The sequence below is a fragment of the Strix aluco genome, chromosome 2 (assembly GCF_031877795.1).
Source record: "Strix aluco isolate bStrAlu1 chromosome 2, bStrAlu1.hap1, whole genome shotgun sequence".
NCBI lineage: Eukaryota > Metazoa > Chordata > Aves > Strigiformes > Strigidae > Strix > Strix aluco.
In genome coordinates, this window is record NC_133932.1 from 34,730,267 (window position 1) to 34,757,207 (window position 26,941).

The window sequence follows — 26,941 nt, forward strand, 5'->3', positions numbered from 1 at the left end:
AAGACTTTTAAGTGTACCACAGAGAGCGCTCAGTCTCAATGCAGTCAAAAGCAAAAGGTAAATATAAAGGTGACTATTGGCAGGGGCCAGAGAAGGGAGGACTAATAAAATCCACCAGATTTATTTTTTTACTTTAATTTCGTATGGTTGAAAACCAACAGCAACTGAGTTTGCCTGTACATGTTACTGACATTTGTAATTGGGGCAGGGCAGACAAGATTTGTATGTCAAGACTGCCTCTTCAGAAGTTGCCGATAGGAAATTCTGCTCAAAAAAAGCCCCTGAAGTCACAGGAGCTTCACAGGCCATTTGTGCTGAGGTACAAAAGATCTTTAAATCCTAGTTACAGAATTATTTGAAAATGTACACTAATTTACTTCTCAAATACATTACGTTTCTTTATCTTCCACAGGCTTAGAAATCGGGAAATTGTGTGTCAGAACTGAATGACTTGTCTTTTTCTTGCTTGATTCTTCTGAACTATTTCCATAGAAACTTTGGCTTCATACAATGGGATCGGTTCATCCAGCTGAGGCCTAAAATGGAACAATATGTCAGAAGTGTCTGGTGAACATGCTCAGATCAACAGAAATATTGCAGGACTACTGCTATAGACTTTACTTTCACTATGTAAACTTTACTCCTTAAACAAAATAAAAGTCTTAAAGCTTTGATTGGGTTCACAGAACAAGGGAAGAGCCCTAAAGCAAACAGGAAACAGAAGTTAATTAAAAGATAGTCTTCTTACAGGAGGAAAAAAAAAAGGTGGTGGTGGTAGAGAGGCTTTTGTTCAACAGCAATACAGTTATCCTGCATTAAGAGAAAGGATCTTCCATTCCCACCGTCTTATGGGAGTCTTTGTATCTAGTGAGGCTGTGACTTCTCAGAGGAGTATTAGACAGACTTATTGTCTTTTACAGCCAACACCATTTCTCAATCAGACACACTGCTGAGCAGCCAGATATATGCTCTTCTTCCACGAAGAAAAGAATGTGCTGCCTCTGTTAAATTTTGACATACAGCATAATCGTGGGGTTTACCAAATTTCCTTGTTCTTAGCCTGCTATATTACAAACAGAAATAGACCATAAACTGTTCCACATAAACTAGGTGAGGCATCTTTTCCTGATCATCCCAATATAAATTTGCAGTACAGTGCTGGCAGAGTTTCCTACTTCTAATGCTGAATTAAAAAAAATAAATAAACGAAAAAAAAAAGATCTCCCACCTGAAAATGCCACTTGATAATTTCTCCATTATATCTTCTAAGATGGGTATCTAAGAGGACTGTCAAGGTAACAACATATCTACAGATAAATCTTTCTATAATTGTGTTTGGTGGCAAGAGCCCTGTATTGACACAAAACCAATAGGATCAAGGCAAAATGAAACTTAATCTTAATTCCAATCTTTAGATGAGATTTATGCACTTTTTTATATCTATCAGAAACCTCCTTTCCTGAAATAGTATGCAGAAATGAAATAATGGAAAACAGAATTTTGGAAAATAAAGTAAAAGGGTTATGATTGACAAATGCAGCCTGCACTAATACAACATTAATCAATCAGAATGGCAATTGCATTTTTTGTGCAGAATGAAGATAACAGACTTTGGTACCAGTTAACTGTCCCTACTATTCATGCAGACATCTGAGGTAAAAATTAAAATAAAGTTGGGAACATAGCAGGGTCTGTAAATTCTTGGGAGCACTGCTGCACATCTGTAAGGGATCTCAGAGTTAATGACTAACATTCATGACAGTGCAACAGATGAGACTGTATTTAGTCTTCATGTGAAACTCAAAAAATATTGTGCCTTCCTTCATTTTAAGAGCAATCTGGTTAATATTTGAAGTTCAAGCCATTTTAAAAAGCAATCACCTTGTGATTTCTTCAGATATTAATGCCATATGCTCAAGAATTTCACAAGATACACGCATCAAAAAAACCCCAAACACCCCCAGATTTTTCCTTTCAACTTTAAAGCCTGTTGTGATAAAACATGCTGCTGTTATTAAAGATACCCCAGGAGATGACAGGAGAAATCTTACTGTTTAGTCAGCTTACTTTTTATGTGGATAACTACTCAGTAAATATTCAACAAAAATGCCAAACTATAAAACGATTCAAGACAGCCTGCATCCCATAAATATTTCCTCAGTGTGCCTAACCTTGCCTAATCCGCTTTGCAGTCAGTGGAGGAGGGGAGGACTTCCTTGCAGTACAGTTAGTCGTTTCACAAATATAATGACTTAATCCTCACCTGCCTCTGCCGTTCTGCTAAACTGCGAAAGTGATTCAGCAGATCTCATAATCTGCAGTGCAGTACAGAACAGGGAGGGTCCTTAAAGCCATAAACAGACAAACCTTCCATCACTTGAAGCGATCCACTGAAAGATGTCATCATAGTAGAAAGCTCAGAGTCCAGCTGCTTAAGACCAAATGTAGGTAATGCAAATGAGGGAGGCATTCCTCTTCCCACACCCACATCTTTGCTCAATAAATTTTATGTACATAACACGGCAAATAAGAAAAAGGTTACGAAGCCAAAATATTTTAACTTTTACAGTTAAACTGATTGCATTAAGATTTACAGATGATGCATCTACTGTCCAAAAGAAAAAAAAAAATTCCAAAACGTCATAAAAACTTACAGAATCAAATCTTCAGTTGCTTTGATCCTGAACCAAAATACTGGATTTTTTCCAGAATGTGTGTTTTCTATTTCAGCACTGCTTTTAGTGAAGAATGTAGAGACATATATTCAGAAGGAATGCAGAGACTAGCTGAAAACATGAGTGTATGTTTTATTTTAGTTACACTGTATGCTTAACTGTGCTGACCTTTAGGCCTGTAGTTACATGACAGAGAGGAAGAGAATCTATTAGTTGGTTTCTTGGTTATATTTCCATCCACTCATGTTAGCAGTCAGTATTCAAAATGACTGTCAAAAGGATATAGAGATACTTCCCTTGCTGTATATTTGACAAGTTCCATATCTCATCATTCAGAAAGGAGACTGTGGCTCCTTTAAGAAACAAGGAATGGCTATCTGGAGGATCCAACTTAAAAGTGAAGAAAAATGTTATTTAATTACATTTTCCTATACAAAATTAAAGGTTAAATCATTATTTTATATAGATGGTTAAAACAGACAAAAACCACCCCTCCCCCATTCTTAAAACTTTGCAAACTTGTAGTATTTATGGCTTTAAATGATACTTTTCTGTCTTGTCAAACAGTTTAATACCCTGAGCCAAACAAAATAGGTCCTTTAAAATTTGTCAGTACAGCCAAGCTATTAACATAACTTACTACCATCTCAGAGAAAACAGCCCCAAATTGTCCCAAAGGAAAATAAAAACATTTATTATTAATGTTGCATATTTCCCATTTTCTGGATGTGAAAAATTTCTTAAGTGAAAACTGATATTATTTAACAGTGGGGAACCATTCGGCCATGACAGAAGCTCACAGACACATCCACGTATATACTGTGGTACAAGCTAACTGAATTGCACAGTATCTTTACCTGAAGATTTTTTTCTGTTGTTATCCAGTGTCCCCCAACACCAAGAAGAGTAATGATATCATGCTTATGAGGCAGCAACTGTGATTTTGAAGTTGATTCATCTTCAGCACTATATAATTTCACTGGGGGGAGGAAGGGGGGGAACAAGTTCATTTGAGCTCAGAAGAAAAATTTCAGAATGAAATGTCCATCTCTTCCTGTACTGAAAACCACATATTTTGGGATTCTCTCCAGTCCTATGTCTTCAGAGTTGCAATATATGCATATGAATAAACTCAATGCAAGATGTCTGTCTGGAACAGCACTACAATTAAATGATGCTGTTAGTCACATGAGAACACTGGAGAAAGTAGACGATTTAGGAAATTCAATATATATTTCTTTTAACACATTTCAATGGAACTTAAGAAGTTCTTTAATTATTTCAGCTAAAAAGAATAACTTCAGAGTTTTCAACTATTACAATTGTTTTAGAATACAGGTTGACAGTACTGGTAATTATGGTGTAATTTTTGTATTAAAATAAGGTAGCATAAACGATGTCATGGCTCTACTCTTTAAACACATTCTTTTCTTCTCTGTTTAAATAAAGGACAATTTCAGACAAATTTAGCAGATGACTAACAGTATCAGATGCTTCCACTAGAGGGTGATATGAGGAGATCTTAAAGACATCTGGCTTAAGGCGATGTATTGAATAAAGACACATACATAAAACTGCATGGGAACAAGCAACTAAATGTAATCGTTTGTGGTGATGCAGCCTCCATCTATATTACTTGGAAATAATACTAAAAAACCCCAACAAACTAATGGTCGTCTGAAGATCAGATTTTCATCAGTTACATACCTCCTGCATCTAGAACAATATCCACTCCCAGGCCACCCGTTTCTTCCAAGCAGCTTTCTGCCACATCTATCTTACCGTTTGACACATCTATCACTCGAGCTAGAAAGAGCAGTACATTTGGTTAACTACAATAAAAATGCAGAGTTTAGATTCAGAGCAGAACAGAAAGTTTCTACTTTCTGAAAGTATTACAAGCAAGTTTGCAGCTAAGTCAAAAAAACTAGCCAATAGGTTTTTTTTCATTTTCCAATACAGTGCAAGATCAACACAAAAAATATGTATTAGCTTAATGCAGAAGTAAAACTCACAAGTCTGTTTAGGCCGAAAAGGATAAAGTCTGCCCCTATAAGTATTAGAAATCCTTCTTTAAGTTCATTCTTTGCTACTTTTCTTTTCCAAAAGCACCTTCAAAAATAGCAAGTTCTGGAGTGACTAGCCATGTTACTGAAGCAAAAGAGAGTGGCCAAAAGATAAGGAGCCACCTTATTTCACATCTCCCAGCTTTTAAATTATCTGTCAAATAACCATAGCAGTTCTTCCCTTACTCTGTGTAAAAGCCACCACTTCCTGCCAGTCCGTTGCAGAGCCCTTCTCTTGCTTCCACATCATAGAAGGAAACAAAAACCTATTCTCCCTGGCACAGAGCCCTGTCTCCCAGTGCAAGTCAGAAGTACGAGGCACTGACTTGACTTTTCTTATGATTCCAGCAAGTCTTTTTAATCTTATTATATCCATCTTTTCTTTAAAATAATACTTAGTAACATTGTTACTTATCTGACAGCATGGATAAACTTCTTACTATATTACTTTCTGCATGATGTTCTTAACCTCCAAATGGCTCTCTGGGTCATTAAATAAGTATTTAGATGGAAGTATTTACATCTCCTCTTAAAATATTTCTGAACTGAAAGTCCCTAATACATTTTCTTCTCACATATCTGTGATATCATATTTATAGATGGTTATAAAGATAAATCACATCGTCAGGAATAACTAGGGCAGAGATGTAGCAGCTAAGGTTTTTAAGTTTTGTTTCATAATTATGAGGTAGAACAAACATTCAGAAGCTAAAGAGGACAAAGTCTTCTCAGCAAAATGATAACTGAAATAATGTCAAATAAATTTGGAGGCACATTTCCAAAGCATAATGGATTAAACTAAAATTTGCAATGTGTACTTACCCACTAAAGGCTGCCGTATACCTTCTTGAATTTAATCACAGAGGTAGGAAGGAAGAAGAAAAATTGCAAGAAACTGGTCATTAAGAAGAATATTAACAAATAAACAAATACTCAGTTAATGCTTTGGTGGTTTGGTTTTTTCCCCCCCTTTCAATCAAATCATAAGATACATTCAAATTCTTAGGTCAATCATTCATTTTTTTCACTGAAGTCAAATTATCTGGCTGAAGAGAACACATATGGTCATAATTTAATAAAGACGTCACATTAATTTAATAATGATAGTCACATTCCCTGTATGCAAATAAAACCCCATAATATCCTTTTCTTACTAGTTTCTTCAGTCAAGAAGTTAAAAGGTTTTTCTTAACATGGCAATTTGACATGGTATAAAGTTTCTGCAAATAGTTTCACTTTTTGAGAATAATTCTGATTTAACAGACTCAAAGCCTGACTGTCAGAAAGGAAGGCAGTAGTTTAATCAGTTTGACTATTTTCTGATTTCTGCTTAGCAAAAATTTCCAGTTTTGTCACGTAACTCAATACAATAGTTCAAACAGTACTCATCAAAATCCTGTTCAACTTCCTTCCTAGCAAAATGCTGTAACAATTTATCTCCACTGTGGAAAAGTCTGAACAACACGTTTTACTATAATTTTCCATCATCCTTTGTCATTTATGCAAAATTTCTCACAAAACATTTGTAAATTAGTTCAGTTTCTTCTGTGATTTGCACAACTTCTAAAGTAACATTCTGACTCAAAAAAGGCTTCAGTTTCTCTCTTCTTTCACTATTGGTGAGAAGTAGAAATATCAGTATTTCCTCAACTTGCTATCAGAGTTTACTTTCACCCAGTAAATTCAGTTACAGAGTTTCAAAACTGTCACACGAAAGATCTGCTACTTGGTTTATTGAACATGCTCAAGAGAGCAATGAAAGCACTGATGAGTTCCTACCAGAAAGGTATCCACTGAAAGCTCAATACTGTTTTTTAAAGAAAAAAAACCAACAAACCAAACAAAAAAAAGGGGGTAGCCTAGGAAACAGAAGAAATATATATGTGTGCATATATATTTTTTCTTCTGTTCTCTAACAAACTCATCACATTATTAATATAATGTTCTGTCTCTAGTCTGAAACATGGGCATTAAAATGTCAAAATTTTATAAACCCCTCCTTCTTACTATTATTATATTTACTCCAGACATTACTGAAAACATGCAGGACCCCATCCTGTTGGTCTAAATATGAATCTTTAAACATTAACAGGAACTTCTACTGCAGGCACTGGAATCATAAAAAAAAAACAGCCACCCAAAACCAAACCCAAACAAAAAAAGCCCCAAACCCCAAAACATAAAAACAGTGGCTTTTTGCTTTTATGCTCAAGCTATTTCTCTTTTTAATGCTGCATCCAGGTTATATCTCTTTATTTGAAGTTGAAATTAAAATTTTTCCCCCAATGTTTACATTCCACAAATGTTTGCAAAACTGCTAAACTCCTATTGTTGTAAAACAAGCACATACATGAGCAATATAAGCAATGGCCTTTTCACAGCAAGAGATGGTTATTTCAGCCATTTTATGAAGCAGCTAGTTATGCTACACACTGATAACACAAACTGCTGCTCATTGACAACTGATAAGACTCTTGCTAAAAACTAAAGAAAAAAACCCACTAAACAAGCACAAAACTGAAAAACCCTCCACCCACAGACATTAGAAGTCAACGTAGATATAGCTAGCTATGCTTGGGTTGCTTAGAGCATTTATTTTATATTAACATTCATATAACTCAAAAATGCCAGCAAAAAGCAAATATGCCAAGCAACTTGAAGTCATATTCATATGTGCTGACAGGACATAAAATAATTAAAATTAGTCCTTTCTTAGCTAATGAAGTTTTCATATCATTAGCAAAATATACCCACAAAATATTACAAAGCGAAGTTTTAGGTCTCTTGTATTTACTCTTTCACCCTGTAACAGCTGACATAACAAACCTCTACATAACAACATTCACAAAAATGCTTTATGTTCTGATGTCTGTAATGTCTACTGTTACAGCAAAAAAGACTTCTGAAATAAGGAAAGGAAAAAATAGCCTTTTTTGCAAAGTTGCAAAAAAAAAAAAAAAAAGAGGTAATATAAAAATCTAGAGAAATGAGTCTGCTAGGTCTTAGAAGAAATGATGACATTCCCAGCACAAAACTTTGCAGTTCCCTGCTGAAGATCGTTAAGGTCAGACAGTAAAAATGTCTTTCTCCCTGCTCTTGTGTAATAACCTCTGCACAGCACTCCACTTCCTGCTGCATTATCAGCACTCCAAAGCCACTACTGGAAGAGCTAAATACTCACTTGGTAGGCTGGAAGTGAATCACTCCCCAACACTGCAGATGTGTGTGAACGTGCAGCCCCAGAATGCACATGCACACTGTGTTGTCTCTGTGCTTCCACTGCCAGTTCTGTTCTCAGGAGCCAGAAAGGAATTAAAATTGACAAGAACTCTGTTCTCTGTGTCTAAAGAGCGGTTCTCTGGCTTATTTCATCCCTCTGCTAGCTTACTATTCTTGAGCCAGCAGGGAGAACACAAGGACAATACTATGTGCACCTGCATATCAGCAATGCCTGGTTTTAGTGAGTCACTAAGAACGAGAGGAGATTTGAAAACCGCTCCAATTCTCCATTTGGAAAGCCAAGATTGCTAACAATATTACTATGCAAAACAACAAAGGAGAAAGGAGTCAGAGTCAGGGACAGTTAACCTTGACATTATCTTTTTAATCAGATCTCATCTTAACCCATATATATTTTGATTGATGTGACTGTAATATACGTAGATATGATACCTGACTACACAATGCTTTCCCCCACAAAAACATTCTTACAAGAGACACAGCTACTCTTAGGTACACTTCTTTGAACGACAACAAAAATCATACGCTGAAAAATAAATCTGATTATACTGTGGCAGTCTGTGCATTTTGAAGAGGAAATATCAGACACTTGTTTTAACCCTTTGTTCACTGTACAGCAAAGTTCATGGACTGCAATCAAACTGGACTTTGCAATGCCATCCTTTTAAAACTCTGAATAAAGAAATATTCTACTTTCCTCCACTCTGCAGCATCAAAATAAGAAGTAGTTTGATCAGGAAAGATGCTAATAGCTTCTACAGAATTTTCCCATGGTCCAAACAGCACTGTTACTTTGGGGGGAAAACCCCCAAAAACTTAAGTGTCAAAGAGAAGAAATGGAAGAAGTCACAGATGACTGCAAGTATTATGTCTAATGCAAAGTTCATTTAGAAAATAGGAAAATGCAGCCTTTGAACACCCAGCTACAGTTATGACAGTACTTGATACGGAGCTGCCACACAGCTTGATAAAATACTATTAGAATTAATTTGAGTCTGATGAATACTCATCAAGTATATGATTAGATCTGAACTCTGGCTCAGGTACCTAGGTTACATACTGTGATACTGGTGATTTAGCAATGTCGCCTTCTTGTTCACAAGCAACAACTTTATAAAATGAAAAGACTTCCAGATTAGTTAGCCCAAAAAGCCAGCCAGCACTCAAGCACTATTGTGTGAGATGGAAAGTATTGAGAGACAGTCATTACAATTTAAATGAAGAATGAAAATGCCATTAAATACACCTAAAACAGAAGTTAAATACCTATCGAGTACAGAATAAATTTTAAAACTATTTAATTAGGCTATTTATAAATTTGTGTTTGTTTTCAGCCACTGAAATGAGTTTCTAGACCAAAAAAAAAAAAAAATTTGAGACATTCTATAGCATAAACTTTAGCACTGAAGAATATGACTTACCTACAGGAGGTCTAAGCCTCTCCAGGTACTGCTTATCTTCAAGACAGTATGCAGTAGATATTACTTTAGCTCCTCTATGTTGTGCTAACTGAATAGCTATTGTACCAAATGGCTGCAGAAGAAAAAAGGTAGATGAATTTATTTACAGCAACAATTTTATGCTGCTTAAGAAAGATTATATTGCAAAGGACATTCAGAAGTCAGGAGAGTATTCAGAAATATATTTACTCCTGAAACAAGTTCATCTGAACCAAGAATTCGAATATTCACAGATATGCGTCTGTTCTAAGTGAGGCCAAAAAAGTCTTTGCACTGACTGGGAAGCTCTGAACAAACTTTTAGTAAATACCTAGTTCTCTTCAACAAAATAGCTCAGATTCTACTTTAGGTAACACAAGTACCATAACTGCAATTGTAACTTGTGGCTTTGGGCTTGCTTGCTTGTTGAAGGAAGAAGTGCTACCAAGGAAAAAGCCCCAGCCACATTTACATTAACGAATCTTGGCTGAGGCAAGCTCCACGTCTTCATTAGCAATAAAGATTGCAGTAATGCAAATTAAATTATTTATATCTAAGAGAAGTTAAAAAGCAGTGGTGGGAAAGGAATAAATTAAGGCATTTTCCTCCAGTTATACCTGAGGGCTTAGGGTAAAATTATGTCAACGTAAAACACCAGAAAAGAACTACCTCTCTTCACTACCCACACAACGTGTAAAGGACTGTATTCTTGGCTCAGTATCTTATGTGGGAGAGCCTTTCCTATTAATCCATTAAGTTAAGGGAGCTGCCAGGAGTAAGATACAAGGCTTTATATGTTTAGTATGTTGTAAGAAATCCAATCATTCTGGTGATAAGGCAGTTATTTATGGCAGAGGTAATCTCTCTGTTCTGAAATTGTTATTATTGCACAGTTGTTACCTACACTTGCTCCATCCATTACAAGGACAGTTTTTCCAGGAGAGGCTTGGGAAAGGTAGTGTAAAGCTGTGTATGCTCGGACACCATCACGAACAGTCCCGGCTGCTTCAACCCAACAAACTTTTTCTGGTTTACGAACTAAGTTTGGGGAAACAAACAAACAAACAAAGCAGGTGGGAAAAAAAAAAAAGCAGCACGTCCCTGACATTTCACTCAGAATTATTTTTTGGACTTCATCAATTTCTGAAACATGAAAGAAAATTATACAAGTCAAATCATCTACAGGTATAATTACGACCTATTTCACAAAGGCAGTATTCCGATGTTGTGGCTTATGGCAGTGTTTGGTCAGGTAAGTGGAGTCAAAGTGGAAAAGCAATTATTATTCCAAGAATAATCAGTTTGCTTCTGCAGCACTCGTGTGAGCAAGTTCAAATACAAATACAGTATTTAAACAGAGAAAAAGAGACACACTTCCTACCATAACCTCCCAACAGAAATGATCTGAGGAGGTGTCGTCTTCTTTTCACAAAGACAATTCTGACACAGACAATATACAGTGCGAGTTCCAACCCATGAGTTCCTAATTCTCTTTATAGGTTAGAATCTTCTACTTCATAGTCCATTTGTATAAACAGCTTCTGGAAGCTATAACACATTTTAAGAGAGATAAAGGTCAGGATGACATTATTTGTCATCTCTGTTTTCTCTTGTCCCTACCTACAAGACGCTCAAGTTTTCCCATTCTATCCACATGATTAAAAGCCTGGGCAGGTAACGTTAATGAAGTACTCTGTTAACTAGAAATCACAAGTTCAACCACCATTTTTAATGTAAGCAATTTACATGATTTAGCAGAGACCTTGATACTCAGCTAGAAAATCATCATGGCTCAGCTGAGAGTCTAGCATAGAACTGAAGTAAGCAAGTGCAATCCTCTTGAGGCACACTAGGAATGAAAAAGACTGGAAAAGTTTGGTCTGTCCCTTTAAGCATAAGAAATTGACAGTTTAACCTGAATCAGAGAAGCTATAAAACAACATAAGCAATGCGATCACCTGGGATCATTTATCAGTGTGCTGGAAAAGAATTCTAGGGATCATCACTTTGTGTGCCAGTTCATACCACTTAGCACAAAGGAAGCTGCTGAAGGTAATTTAAAGTCAGAAATATTTTCTGCCTATACTTACTGTAAATAGTGATAAGGCAGCACAGACCTCTAGATTTCATTTTGCTTGATTTATACTTTTAAGTGTTAGAAAGAATAAAGCTTATTTTTTCTTCTCCATGAGTCCATGACTTATTTTGCAAAAACTGTCATAGCTAGTCAGGAAGATTTCATCTTCAAACAAGTCAACATAAATAATACTTGTTTACCTCTCATATATATTAAAAAAAACACGGAGAGGATATTTTACAATATTTTATGCAATAAAAGTAGGGATTTGGTTTTAGTATGAACAACTTTAAGGGAGTCATCTCATAACTACATAGATTGAATTCATGGACAGTCACAGAAACACAAAACAAACTAATCTGAGCAAAAGAGTAACTTGTTCAAACTAACACAACAAACTGTTGAGAGAAGATTCACAAAGATTCCCAAATTTAGTATTCTGTGCGTTAAAGCACTCTATGCCCAGAAGGGGGAAACTGGAAACTCACAAACTCACAATAATTTAAAAAGAATGCTTCAATAATTGGTTTTCCCCAATCCTCATTCCCTGAAAACTCCTTTCTCCAGCTTTCTAGTGTGCTAATTTCATCCCATCTGTTAGTCTGGTCACAAGTGATACTCCTGGATTGAGTCAAAGTGAGGAAAAAAGCAAATTTCTAATTTAATTTTGGGACAGATGATGTGAGGAAAAAGTAGAAAGAAAATGAAGCAACAAAAAGGGAAGTTAGAAGGAAAGGAAAAAAAAAAAAGAGTCAGCTTGTGTGGTTTAGGCAAAACATTAACCCATTAAATGATAACAGCAAAGAAAAAGCCCTTGAGAGTACATAGTATTCAAAGCTTCTATGAACAGGTGCAGTAGACAGAATGTTCAGAATGTCTGAATGTTGCTATACAGAACAAGGTTGCCCAGAGAACCAAGTTAATTTGCTCCCTAGCAGAAAAGCTAAAGTGAAGTACAAAGATGCAGTAAATATAAATATTAGCAAAATATATGAACTACGTACCCAAATAATGCTCATGAACTAGAACAACTTCACAAAGACCAGACTCCTCAGAATCCAGGGGCAAAATTCCTGAAAAAAAATTGAACGTAGACCTTTAATTTCAAACAAGCATATGTTATAACCAAAACAAGCTCCTTATGAAATTGCTAGTCCCACTCAGTCTGTGGTTCCATTGCCCTCTTGTCAGGTTTGTGACAGGTTAAGAAAACTTGGCAAGGTAACAGCCTGTAATCTCTATGGGCACAGTGCACAAGATGGTTCCAGAGGAGCTCCAAACAGCATTTTGGGGTTGGGGAAAGAAAGAATAGGGACACTGCTGAGTGCTTTTTTGCTACTGGCATGTTTAATTTTTGTCAGGTCATGTCTGAACTAATTTCACACTGCTCTCACTCTGAGTGCTCCTGTTTCTACTCTTGGCAATGGCTAACAAAGAAGAAAATTGAGCTTTCATACTGCAGACAGGCACACACCAAGCCACACTACAGATACTGCTACTCTTCCATCCTGATGCTTGTACATGTGTTGTTAACAGAGGCAGCAAAAAAAAAGGACAGAAAGAAGCAGAGGAAGAACAAGCAAGAATGCGTGAGTTTAAGTTTAAAAAGTTGGAACAGAGAAGAAGAACTGAAGGAAAAAAAAAAATCACCCATGGAAGACAGAGAAAGCAAACAGAACAGGCAGAAAAAAAAAAAAAAAAAGAAATCCATCCTGCTCATAACAGTGCTTTTTTCCTCTGCTGGCCAAAGAAGGAGATTCATGAGCAGTAGGTTCTGGCATCCGATCAGTCTTCTGAATATATGTACCCTCTATCCTCAGTAAAACAGTATTTTCTTCCTACTCCCACCCAAATCTTACACTCCATTTAGACCAAAGCAAGGGCTTTGGCTTAAAATCCTCAGCAAATCTGGCTGCTATTTTCAGTCTTTCACAATTCGCATTTAATGATGGTTACCCTATAGCACTTGTATACCTCTGCGGACCTCTCAAGGGTTTATCTATAGAATAATAAGTCTAAAGTAGCTATTTCCTAATTGCACAATAGCTTCTGTAGATAACGCAAGAAGGGCAAGAATCTTGAAACAAAACACACTTTCTTACAACATCACTATCAATTCTGTCTTACTTTCATAACTTCAGTCATCTTCTAATCCTTTCATTCAGCATACAAAATATAAACACGTATGAAAGAATGTCCCTAGAAGTATGTCTTCTATCCTAAAGCATCATTCAGATTTTGATGATTAATACAATATCATACGTCAAATATTAAGAAAAATTTCCCTATAGTAAACTAAAATAGCCTTGGCACCTAAACCAGTTTGCATTCTAACATCTTACTATAGAAAGGGCAAAACACAGAATGAATAATGCATGAAGACATTCCTTTTCTTGACAGATGCAAAAGTTCAGGAACAAGTCACATTATCTCCTAATACTCAAGACAGCCTCCAAGGAGCCATTATACATTGCTGTCAACTCACATTGATTTCAGGCTCTCTAAAACCATTCACAAAAACATAACCTTTATACTAAGGGAAAGACATATGGCATCTTAAAGAACTGTGCCCCTTAATATACCTCATAATGCTTAGAGAAGTTCCAACATGAAGTATAGACCTCTATTTTATGTATGCTATACACATCAAGTATTTGACACAAGTACAAAATTGGATTTTTCACCTTACTTGTCAGAAATACTCCACACAGCGTAGGGCATTTGTGCATTGATTATTTACGTATTCAGTAACAAGGCATATGGAAGAACCAACACGCAAACTGGCTAACCACCAGGAAATCTGAGCAAGTACATTTATATCTAGGTTTATGTCTCCCAAGTATCTGTGGCCAATTTAACTCTCAGAATATTTTTCCCTGCAGTTATTTTAGTGAGGAACATGGTATAATTGATTGCTAAGAGCAACAAATAAAACTGACTGTAACTTTGAAAAGAAGTCAAGAATGTATCTTAGAACAAAAGATTTTGGGCTGGTCTGAGGTTTTACTACTGTATTTTTCTTAACCAAACAAATGGTTATGTAGAAGAGAATGCATTATATAGACAAAGAAATCTCATCTGGAGATTGAAGAAGGATCAGAAAAACTTTAAAAGTGAGGAACAATTCTTGGTATGATTTTAGGAATAGATTAATGATTTAACACACCAAGTACTTCCAGTGAGTACAGTACTATTCTTACATGAAAAAGAGTAGATTTATAAATAAGGACCATATTACCATATTATTACTGTTAAAGTCAGTAAAGAGTATATACCAGGACGATACTCTTCGATAGAAGGACAGGCTTTTTTGTGAAATTCAAGTAGAAATATTTTCCTGACAACTGTGTATTTTGGGACAGTTTGATGTTATTAAACACACAGGTAACCAAACCATTTGGCAATAGCTCATTTTCTTTTAAATCTGCTCATTCATTAGCTATGTATAAACTCACAGCAATAGTAACTGTGAAGTGTGCTTGTTAGGAAAGATTTACCACAATAGAAACATTTCACTCCTATCTTTTGTCTTTATAGCATCTATATTGGATGCATAAGGTTGAACAGCTGTTTGAAAGGGAATGCTATGAGATTTCAGTATTTAAAGAAGTTTTATTTATTTTAGGGCTAAAAATATTTAATGCTGTTTTCTTCATCTTCCTATTTTCATACATGTAATTCTGACTCTTCTGTATCTGCATTTACAAATAAAAAACGCAGACAGCAGAAGTCTAAGGACAAAATGAATCTGCTTCTTTCATGACTCAAGTAGAGACTCCATTCCCTTAAGGTCAGATTTACTCTGAAGCAGCTCAGCTGATTCAAACTACTTATTCTATGTTTGAATTAACAAGAATGGAATGAAGTCCTAATTCACAAAAAACCCCAACCCTCCCACTTAGAACATCACTTCGACCTCTCAAGGTCCACTGAATATTTTCAGAGGGTTCTTCTTCCTTAATTACTTACTGAAACTGTATTCCTTCAGCTACAACAGAAGGCAATTGAAACACAAATACTATTTTAAAATATTCAACAGATGCAGCATGTCAGAAAGATATTTAAAATGAGCAATACTGTTCACAATAGTGATACTCTTCATAGTTCAAATTTAATTCATATGCAAGACCAGAAAATGCCTGGCCATAACTGTTCTACTTTACCAAACAAAACAAAGCCACTTCTGTACCCCATAAAATGGAATATTAATTCCCAACTGTAAGGATTACACCTTTTGTGGTGAATAAATACTAATAATCACACAGCTTATTCCATTAGATTTAAGCTAATGACATGAAAGGTCTACCAAAGTTTTACCAGGAAAAGTCCCAAATACTGTCTGTGTGGTTTTTCACCTGGAAGTCTGTTTCAAACAATGAACAAAAAAAGTACAATGATTACCACTTGCCTTTCTGATGGGCTTCTGATGATAATGTCACAGTAGGATCATAAAGCATGGATTCCCTGTGGTTAAGTTAGGGGGGAAACAGGTCCACTTTCAAGAACTTTAATGTGCAGTAAAAATGAAGATTCTGGAAAACGAGCAACTTGGATCAGTGTGTCTTTTTAAACGTGGCCTTGTATTTACCAAAATACCTGAGTAGGTGCATTGCTTTTGGCAACTCAGAAAATCCAGCAGAACTGGTGAACCTACTTGCATGTTTAAGTTAGAACAACTCTTGATCTCTTTACTCAAACAGGAATTGATGTGACTTAGAAGAAACTGAACAGTCCTCAGTATGCTTGAAGAAGAGATTTATCACTAACAGTTAAAAGTGTATTTTTAGATCATCCTCAAGAAGGCAGGAAATATAAGCCTAGACTTTGTATCATCCACAGAAATCAAGAGATACATATTAATTACATCAAGATGGTGTTACAAATACAAAGAATTATGTATGTATTCAGATGGTTGCCTTTAGAACACTCACCCCACATGGCAAGTTGGACCCAGGTGTATATCCTTAAAGATTTGGTGAATGCAGTAGAACTACGACAAATTACTTTAGCTGGGGACCTGAACTTCCATTCTTATAAGCAAAAAACTTCCCTAAGAGAACAATTTTGGAATAGAATTCTCATTTATAAGAGTTTGTTCATGTGACACCAGTTGAATCTTTGAAAATATGTCTAATTGTAGCTCTAGCAATGATTATAACCTCAGCCATTCATTACAAAAAGATTATTGTGTTAGTTGATAAGGCAAACAAGCATTAACTTACCCACCACTTCATCATCTGGCTGAAAAAAGGTCACCTTTCTTCCAACTCATGAAGAATATATGAAAAGGAGGAAAGAAAGGTATGAAGATAAATATTTATAGCTGAAATCAAACGTGTATTTGAAAGCACTGTTTATCACTAGGTCACAAACCCAAAAATATACCCTGCTAGTGAAAAAAAATATTTCTATTAAATATGCACATACCAAACCTAAATGTTTAATTCACTAAACTTTGGCACCCCATCCACAGTTACATGCATGTACACACACGTATGTGTGCTTGAAAGATCCAGCCTTTAAACTACACATCAAAGGTGGACATGTCACAGAAACACTGCCGAAATTCCTGAATGTTATTTTGTCTTCACTATTCCAACAAATTATTTGTAAAAATAAATTTAAGATTGTTATAGCATGTGCAGGTAACAGGTTAAGATCTCAGTATATTTTATTTAGAAATCCGCCATGCAATTTCTTTTTTTAAAACTCTGAACAAATACACAGGAATTACAGTTCAGTTCCCTTTTTTACTTTCATTTCAGTATCATTATTGACTAAGGGGAAGCCTCATTAAGAGACCAAGTAGTTCCTACTATTAAAGGTGTACCATACAAACAGTAATTATTTGTTCTGGATTACCAGAGCTTAATTCTTGCTCCATACCCTCACAAGACAATTATACTAACTTACCTTCCAACACAACTCCAGAAATTTCTCGACCAACAGGTAGAAGCTCCTTCTCCAGTTTAATTTCTGATAGAAGCTAAATTAAAATAATGGTTACAACATTCTTACTAAGGCTGAAAATCTGCATATTTGTTATCATCTTACGGTGTTTGATATTCACAGTAAAAAAGTTGGGCCATTACCAAAATGTTATCTGGGGGAAAAAAGTACACACATTCCTCATTTAATATTAAAACCTTTGCACTGATTTTCTGTATTTAAATTTAGAAGCATATAAAAAAATAAAACCAGAGCATTATTAACAGGCAAGCCAAACTGTGACTTAAAGTCAGTATGCAGAGGATGATAAAAGGGATTTACTGTAAGAGAACTCACAAATGACAACTGATCTTTCTCCATAAATTAGAAACCAAATTACAGGTGCTTTTTATTTAAAGAGATATGCAAGAATACCACATCAATCCTGTGCCCTTTCTCAGCAGTAAAGCCATATCCTCAGATGGCATAAATGGAATTGTGCCAAGTACCAGCTAAGGCCCTGGCTTAGATCTTCAACGGAAACTGTAAACACCTCTAGCTTTTATTAAAAAAATAAGCAAATACCTTTGTATCTATCCAGCTCAGTGCACAGGCTCTAACTTGTACTTTTACATCATTGTCTCTCGTAGGAGGAAGGTTTTCCTAGGACAAATTTACAGATGTTACATTATACAATGCAGCATGAACATGCTAGTAGGATGCTCTCAAGCTCTTGAAAGCACTTTTCCACAGAGTCTTTGTTTTAGATTGTTTTGTAGTCAGAACAAGATTTTTTTTTTTCAATGAGATGGGAACCAATATCACAATGGATTTACACCACCATTTTGAGTACATGTATATTACTATTACAAACTGACCACTAGACCTTACTAAACTTCAACAGACACTGACTTTTTCTGGTTTTTTTTTCTGCAAATTAAATATCACACCCTTATCTGAAACAATTTTAGTATGTAATTACCCCCCTAGTGTCTAACAAATAGAAGAAAGCAGATCTTTAATATAAAAACTATATTGCAAGAGTGATGGTGAATTTTAAGAGCATTTTGTCATGAATGTCTGACATACTGTACCAACAAACTTACTGAGGTAAATATTCAAGTAGTCCAGATGATGTCAAAGGAACAGCATTGATAAGAACCAGTGTTAAGTCCACAAATGACGACTACCTCACATACGAAAGTGTTCTACTAATGAAGTCTCCCCTTACTATTTCAACTTTTGGGTTTGGGATTGATACCTGAAATGATTTTAAGTAGTTGAGTACTGCTACTTTGAAGTATTTAATTAGCTGAGTTGTGACATGCTGACTCCACTCAGCTGTTGAAGAGCTACCTAAGGTATTGGCAAAAATCATGTATTTTCATGTTATACTGTAGTCCACAGTGTAGATGTCTATTGGAAATGAAAGTTGAATACTTAACAGAAAGTCATGAGAGAGCTTTGTTTCTACTTCTGAAGCTAAGATATATTCTGAAGTGTTTAAGCTTTCTTTGATTTTTTTTTTAAACTCTTCCCAAGAAACAGCTGTTGCTTTTCTCCTAGGCTTAGCAACATGAACAGTAACCTCTGTCCAAGGAATATTTGAGCTGAACTTTTTCTCACCCCAGCTGAGTTAAACATATGCTGTTCCTTTAAAATTGCAAGGCATTTTGCCAGTCAGACTGACCTCCTTCTCCTCAAACAAACCAAAGTGGGTTCTCACTCTTCATTCCACAAAACAGAAAAGCCATTAAACTGTTGAACTATATGAATACTGCATCTCTGGGTTTTTTTTTTTTTTTTTAAGTTGGAATCTAAGGGATTTATGTAATTTATGTAAGTTTAAGATTATACTATCTTTTGGAATTATCCTTTTGGTATGCATAGCTCAATGAACCTAAGTACTGCTACTATGCACATAATAAAATTGCTTTTCTTTATAAAATAATACAAGCTTTAAGAACAGAAAGAGACAATGAAATGTTTGTGCTGTTAACTGGTTCCTGCCTTCATAATTTAAATGTCATTATTAGGACATCTGTGTTGGGAGCTAGCAATCATGGAGCCATCACAATGATGTGAACTAATTTGTAACAAATTACTAGTTTGCACCAGGATAAGTAAACTGATCCACCTCACCTTGTAGCTGCATGACTCCTAAAACCATTACAAGGAGAGAACAAAAATGTGCTGCTGAAAGGTAAACAAACCTTTTCAGCAAAAGCACAATTTCACAATCAGTTTAATTAGATCTAAGACTGCTCCATGAATATGCACCTTGGCTGTATCAAAACCACCCATCCCATTGCATCCTTCTCTTCAGACAGTTCGTCAGATGTGCTTCACTACTGGGACTTTGCAGCTGCTCAAGCAAGATTCTCTCACCAGAACTATATTGTTGCATTTTGATATATGGCTTATAGGTATATTCAGGTATCTATATTACACAGGTATACAATGGGCATCTATAATAATTTATTTTGTACCTATAAGAGATTTAAGAACACAGGTTTCACATCCTCAGAACCATGTAAGCATTTTTCTCCTATTCAGACACTCACGCTGCATCAATATACACTCACTGACACCCTATTTTAGCCTTATGCCACAAGCTCATGTGTACACACTTATCCAATTAATGTTTACCTCAAACTGACAAAGACTCTTTAGCACAAGTTTCAGCTAAATTTGACAGAAAAATAGTTGCCTTCTTGTTGTTCCTTTAAGTTGTAGGAAAATAGGTAGCTAGACAAAGGAGACTTATCAATGCCTCTGAGAGAAAGGCTGCATTGTGATCTCAATCCTCACTAAGAGCAAAGAACTCACAAGAGGAAAGAAAATAACAGTAGGCACACTCCAAACATGATAAATTTATACTTTTTCAGTGACCAGAAAATCCAACCAGGAGATGTGAATCCACATAAAGCCACAGGTCATTTGTTGCATCTGCAAAACTTGTTTTTAAAATATGGACACCAAAACTGTGCAGAAAAATCTAGCACTGTTCTTGCCTAGTGCAACATAATGATGGTAAAATACACCTCCTCTACTTTCATTTACCTGCCTGTGTATGCAAGGATTACACCAGTTCTTTTTTAAGTCTACAAAAGAGTTAGGTGTTTCAATTCCCTTGTGGCATTCAGCCACACTCTCTTCTTCCACTGAATGATTAATAGTGCTATTATGATCGGAACTCACTCTTTCCTGGAAGACAAATGTCATTTCCTCGCCAGGTGAACTCTGCTGACAATACAAGGCCTTCATAGTGATCTGAAAAGAGACACAGCAACCCAACTGTAATATATGCAATATCTATAATCAAGTAGCTAAAGCTTTATGTTACTTCATAAGCAGAACAGCAATTGTTTGCAAGCAACACATGGCCTGTAAGTCCTTCCAATACCTAAGTTCTAAAAAAGATCAACAGATAAGGCAAGATACAGTGTTACCTGCAATAGGTTACATTGGTATTGTTGACCATAACATAGCAAATCCTAGGGACTGAGGATGTACAGCAAAAGGCAATGAATGATACACGTGATTTACTGACTGGTGGTCTAATGCTTGCCACCCAGGCTGGAAGGCACGCAGTTTGACTAGCTCAAAGGCAGCACAAAGGGCAGGAATACAAGGAACCTTACACAGGACTTCACTAAAAATCACAACTTGGGTTTTTGGTCTCCTCTCCCAACTTGGTGTATGTTGTCCTCAACAAACAAGAGCCTTTTATAGAGGAAAAAGAAAAAAAGAGGTCTCTTCAAGTTACAGGAAAAAGAAAAGCACAGAGAGGCAGAAAACCACGCTGCCATTATACTGCTTCTGGCAGCCAGCTCTACCACCTCAGGGGACGCCCTGTTGAAGGGACCGCCCTGAGGCACATCGCCCTTCAGAAAGGCCGAGCAGCGCCGCAGCCGAGGCCCGGAACCACCGCGACCAGTGCCACAGGGAGCCCCGAGCTCGACGGTGCCGGGCCCCTTCGCCCGGCTCTCAGCGCGCTGCAGCCGCAGCACCCCCACGTTGCCCAAAGGCAGCTGCCACGCTGCGCCCGCTTCCCTTAATGCCACCGGCCCCGCCGCTGCTGTTATTCCGGTGCTTTACCGCACCGGAGAGCAGCGCGGCGCGGGGGGAAGAGACCAGTGCCTCACCAGCGCCCGCCGCCGCGGCAGCTCCTCAGCGCCCGCCAAGGGCCAGACGCGGAGAAACCTCAGGGGAGACGACGCCAAACGGAAGGGCTCCAACCCCACCCGAGGCACCCAAGCTCCTTCGCCCCGGGGAGCGCCGCCACCCCACCACCGGCGGTTGCCATGACAAACCGTTACTTCCGCCGCGCTCCCACCTCAGCGCCCTCCGGCGAGCAGAGGCACAAACACCGCCTCTAGCCCCGGCGTCCAGAGGTGCCCCACGCGGGCTCATGATTGGCCACGGAAGCCGCCACTCGGCATAAAAGCGGAGGCAGGATTGGCTAGGACGGCTGCCGCTCGCTACGAGCGAGGGAGGTGGGAGCAGGCACCGCCCCCAGCGGCGCGCAAGACTACGCGGCCCAGCAGGCTGCGCGGCGGCGGCGCCGCTGCCCGGCGGAGAGCGTCCGGGGCGCGGCACGCGGAGGTTGTCCTGCCCTGCGTGACCTCCTGAGAGCGGGGCCGGGACATCGCCGAGAGAGGGAGGGAGTGTGGGGGATGGGTGTGTGTGTGGAAAGGAGGAGGCACGGTCTTGAATTACCCTTATGCAAAATAAAGCCGCCCCCGCGTCCCGCTGGAGGTGAGGAGGGAGCCCGGCCACCCTCTCCCTTCCCCCCCAGCTCCCCTCCCTGCGCGCTGACCGCCTCAGCACGAGAGCGGGCGGGCGGGTACGGCCGAGCCCGGATTGGCCGGAGGAGGCCGGGTCCCTGCGGCGCTCCCGGCTTCTGATTGGCCGCACGCGCCTGCCCGTCGCGCGGCGGGGCGGGAGGGAAGGCCGCGGCCGCGCGTCAGTACGGCGGCTGTGAGGGCGAGCGCGAGCCAGGGCTCCTCCCCCCCGCCGCCCGCCAGACGGTGGCTGAGGAGTCAGCGGGAGGGGATGGTGCGTCTGGCGGAGGCGGAGGCGGACGCCGCTCCGGCTCCTCCATCCCCCCCGCCGTCGCCATGGGTGTGAGTAGGGCCCCCCGGCCCGCGCAGATATGAGGTACTGCCTGGCGGCGGCGGGAGGGGACGGGAAGGGGGGGGGGGGAGACCCTCACTGGGAGGGGCGATGGTTCACCCCAGGCCAATGACGCCCGGCGGGCACCGGGAGGGGGGTGGGGTGGGGGTAGCAGTGGCGCCTCTGCCCCGCGCTGCCTCTGCCGGCCCCCGCCTCCGCACGGTACCGGCGGCCGGGCGTGTCCCGCTGCCCGGGTCCGCTGACAGGCGCCGGGTGCCCGGTACGGAGCGAGCGGCCCCGCTCCTCCTCCTCCCCCTCAGTAGCCGCGGTCGTCGCTGGTGTGGGCGACCCGGGGGTAGGCGCGGAGCCGTGAGGCGGGATGCGCCGCCCGTGCGGCTCCGGCCCCGGTGGGCTGTGTGTACGCGCCGGGGCGGGCGCCGCTGCTTGCGTTTCTCGGGCTGGCCTTTTCTTACTGTTATTATTTTAATTTTTCTTAGTACCTCACCGGGGGTGGGTTTCGCGGGTGTCGTTTTCGCAGCCGCCGTTTTGTGGGTTGAGGAAAGCGGGGCAATGCGGCGGGGGGAGCGCCCCGGTTCATGTGCGCTGGCTCGGTGATAGCACAGCCCTCGCCGTCACAAGACAGCCATCGCTCCCGGAGGGAGCCGTGTCCCGGCCACCCGTGTCCTCCGGGGGATCTCGGACGTGGAATGCAGGGGGTGGGTTGTGCGGCTGCGGGTAGCGGGTTTCCCTTTACCTCGTTAAATAACGATTCTTCCTGCTGCCTCTGCCCTCTTTGCTCCCTGCCCCTTCGACGCATACGGTCCGCCCTGGTGCGAAGGGAAGGAGGAATGCCATCCCTTACGGCTTGAAAAGGGCACACGACCAATTGAACGAGGGAATGTTATCAGGGCGTCAGGAAAAGGAAACCGGTACATCGTCGGTTTTTTGTCCCTTCATTTCTGTTTGCCAAGGATTAGCAGACAACTTTGTGGATATTATTTTCTGTGGACATCTTTTGTTCTGATTCAGCTGCTTCTTTATTTTGAAAGATGTGGGGTTTGCTTTTAGAAAACAGTATTTTCCGTGAACTCTACCTTTCTGTGGGGTGTGGATGTCATGATAGGGAAAACACTTCCATAGATCATTAGAGAGTATTGTTTAGTGAAGAACGCTTGTTAGTGAAATAACTAGCATTCCAAATGTGTTAGTGTGGTACTCATTGAAGCAAGAAACACTCGCTTTTCCTCTACCTCTTCCCACCCCCCAGTTCTAAAGTATGCTTTATGTTTAGAGCTTGTATGGCAGTATATTTAAGGTAACAGCTATATATTTTAACAAAATATTTGAAGTCGACCTCCAAATGCATACATTTTTCCTAAATCAAGAAGCCAAACTCTGTATTTTATGTACTGATGACTCTGGAGAGTGTTAGACTGTGCAGTGTTATTCCACACCGTCTTAGACAACCTTTCTTCTGCCTTTTTGTTCTAGTCACTAGTAACTTCCCTCGATGAGTATGCCCTGTTGATGGTTTTTATACAGTATACTTCTTAACATACCAGTGAACTGATTACTGAATTCTTTCTGTTTTGAAACGCTCACCCTGCCTCTCCAAAAGCCCTGCTTGAGGGGGTGAGGTATGGAAGGAGGAGTCCTGTATGTCAGCTGTATTCAGATTTCCAAGTAATGAGTGGGGGGTGTACTTGCTTGTGGATGAGGAGGAGGTGTATGGATTGCATACAGAAGTACAGGTAAAGGAAACAGTTGCGTTCTTTTTGTTAACTTGTAATTTAGGATATGCAGTCATCTATGCTAAGGCATGCAAGTCAAAGCAGTTTGAGCCATTTTAGCTTGCGTGATTAGCACTTGTATGCTCTCACTGATTTTGGCAGCTTTACAGGGGTCATGTTTCGTACAGATGAACTGTTTCTGAACAGTTTCTCCAGTGTATTAGGCTCAAACTTAATTTGATCTGAGCAGGCTGCTCTTTGCACTTGCTGCTTCACAAACCACACTTAATTCTTTCAGTTCTAGTGTTCCCTCTATAATATCCCACTGTCTTTTGTTCCAGATAAGATCCTTTTCAGAGTAGCTGTGTTTTCTTGATAATTTTCCTTTATATCCTGGTTCAGCAGAATAACTACTTGGATACAATAAAATAAGAATTGGTATCTCAGAATACACCAATGAGCTGCAATGCCTGTTCTGTCTCTTGCTGCTGTTAGCTGTTTGGTGGAAAGTCTGCATGCCCTTTCCTTAATACCTCTAATCATGCAATTACGATAGATTTGGATTCAGAAAAGAATGTGAATCCAGCAATTAAATAATTCTAAATGATGATGTTGAATAGCCTTTCTGGTCTATCTTTGTACCATAATCAAGGATTGTAATTTTAGTTTTTAGTAGGATAACACCAGGGAAAATAGGAGTATAAGAGTTCCGTTTGTAGAATAAAAAGTTAAGGAAAATGTAAGCAATGGCTTGAGGAATGGGGAGAAAATCATCATGGAGAGTTATCGACTATGAACATTTGTTTATTCTGTCTTTAGTAATAGGGCAGAATAAATCATAAGCAGACAGATTTGTTTGTAGTACACATTTCAGGTAGGAGTGGCTCAGTAGTTAACCTGCATGGAAACAAAGAGATCAGATTTAATTTTTTTTTTTTTTTAATATAAGAATAAACCAAAGATTGCTACTGCTCCTGTTGTCTGCTAGAAACTTTGAATGCTCGTTGCTATTGTATTTAATACAGCTGCTGAACTTGAAATGGCCCCTACACAGTAAGTTGGTTTTGTTTTTACTTGCATAGCATGAAATTGGGTGGTGTGGTAGACAATTAGAAATTTGGTCCAGTCTGAGATCTAATGATAAATTACTTGTGCACATAAAAACTTACTGTGAGGTGCTAAAATTTCTGTATGATACGTGGCAGAAGTACTTACCCTCTTTTTAAGAGTACGCTTTCTAAAATTAAAAAAGAATATAACAGATTCCACTGATTATTTTTGGGTGGCACTGTTATTGTAGGTATGTCTTGATATTTTAGTTGCAGATTGCAGTATTGATAACTGTACTTGACAATCCTTCGTACAACAAAACAAAAATTGTATAGTTTTGAAGTGTGTATGTAAATGTCTACTTAATCCATCTGTCTAGAATGAATCTCTCCAAATAGTTCCGTGTGTGTGGAATGGGTAGAAGTGGTCAAGTTCTTGATAGACCATGCACCATTCATATAGGAGAGATTAGTTTCTAATTACTGATCTTAAATGCTTTTCTACAACTGAAACTAGAATTTGTCTATCTACTCCAGAGTGTCAAAGGATTAACTTCTTGACCAGAATAGAAAATGAATGGAGTTTAAATAATTTTGTGTGGGGAGGAGTGAAGAGAGATATCCTCTGTCTTCCCCAGGAAGAAAGTTTTTTCTTTTATTTCTGATGCAAAGGGTGGATTTTTACAACACTTCCTTTATTGCAATCAATCAAAATGCAGAAAAATTAAATGACATGGTACCAAACCATACTTGGTTTGGTTTTCTCTTATTAAATGAATTAAACTTACATATGTTGGATATTATATTTTCCTTTTTCATGTGTTATTTCTAAGGTAATTGAATTAATTAATGCTAGTGTCATTTTAGTGGTCATCTTTCTTTTTCTCTGTAAAGTCAACTTTTCATAAGCGTTGTGTAAAATATGTGCCTGGAATTTTGAAACAATCATTATTAATTGCCTGAAACTTAAATCTCTGCTGTATGTTTCTTTTTCACAGTAGTATTCAATTTCCCTTCCCCTGCTCTGTCTCTTGTGGTTGTGTGTGCCCACAGGATATTGTGGTGACCACAGTTTTGACAGTTGAAGTCTAAATACTGTGGATTTATAAGAGTAAGTTTTTGTGCAATGGCAATCCTTGAAAATCATGGGCTTGCTGGTATGCTCTAGTAGTATAGATAAATACACTAGTACTAATATTACAGACTAGCAAGCCATAGTAATAGTATTAAAATAATTTCACTGAAGACCTGTTGTTTCCAGAGTTCAGGTTTTCCTTTGTATTTTGATGGGTAACCCCTTCTAATTTCCATGGGGATTCTCTACCTAAAGATCTTTTAAGGATCTAGACCTGAGAATGACTAATGAATGTAAATGACTGGACAGTGGTTTATCTTTGTGTCATTTCAAGATAGAGTTTTACTTGTTCCATGTGAATGCACAATTTGTAGATAATAGTTATACTTCTAAAATACACAGAACACCTGGGTTTAAATCTGTGGTTTCTGAAACAGGGTTCATGGAGAGCCACCTGAAATGGCTGGGACTTCTCGTCATAATGAAACTCCTTTGTAGCACGTTGCTTTCTATACATAATTGTAAATAATATTTACAGCAGTTA

The 26,941-nt window shown here is 38.8% G+C and overlaps 2 protein-coding genes across 9 annotated transcripts in view; one reads left to right on the top strand and one right to left on the bottom strand.

Annotated features, from left to right (window-relative positions):
- Positions 1 to 115: 115 nt before the first annotated feature.
- Positions 116 to 21,820, bottom strand: CRYZL1 (crystallin zeta like 1). Of its 6 annotated transcripts, none has more exons than XM_074814281.1 (14): positions 21,742 to 21,820; positions 20,627 to 20,698; positions 18,011 to 18,088; positions 17,411 to 17,483; positions 16,720 to 16,764; positions 12,502 to 12,570; positions 10,325 to 10,458; positions 9,403 to 9,514; positions 5,564 to 5,584; positions 4,383 to 4,481; positions 3,533 to 3,654; positions 2,960 to 3,065; positions 1,229 to 1,274; positions 116 to 536 (listed from the first exon to the last, which is right to left on the bottom strand). In XM_074814281.1, the coding sequence occupies exons 2-14, from the start codon at positions 20,690 to 20,692 to the stop codon at positions 437 to 439; spliced, it is 1,071 nt and encodes a 356-aa protein (XP_074670382.1). In that variant the 5' UTR covers positions 20,693 to 20,698; positions 21,742 to 21,820; the 3' UTR covers positions 116 to 436. The 6 variants fall into 6 exon arrangements, with proteins under 6 accessions (XP_074670382.1, XP_074670377.1, XP_074670383.1 ...); XM_074814276.1 differs by having other exon boundaries at positions 5,564 to 5,587; XM_074814282.1 differs by having other exon boundaries at positions 1,229 to 1,275; positions 2,957 to 3,065; positions 5,564 to 5,587.
- Positions 21,821 to 22,356: 536 nt separating this feature from the next.
- ITSN1 (intersectin 1) overlaps positions 22,357 to 26,941 on the top strand; it is a 148,423-nt gene continuing 143,838 nt past the window's right edge. For all 3 annotated transcript variants that reach the window (XM_074814283.1, XM_074814284.1, XM_074814286.1), the window contains exon 1: positions 22,357 to 22,588. The gene's annotated coding sequence lies outside the window, so the exon portion shown is untranslated. The remainder of the gene's footprint in view (positions 22,589 to 26,941) is intronic.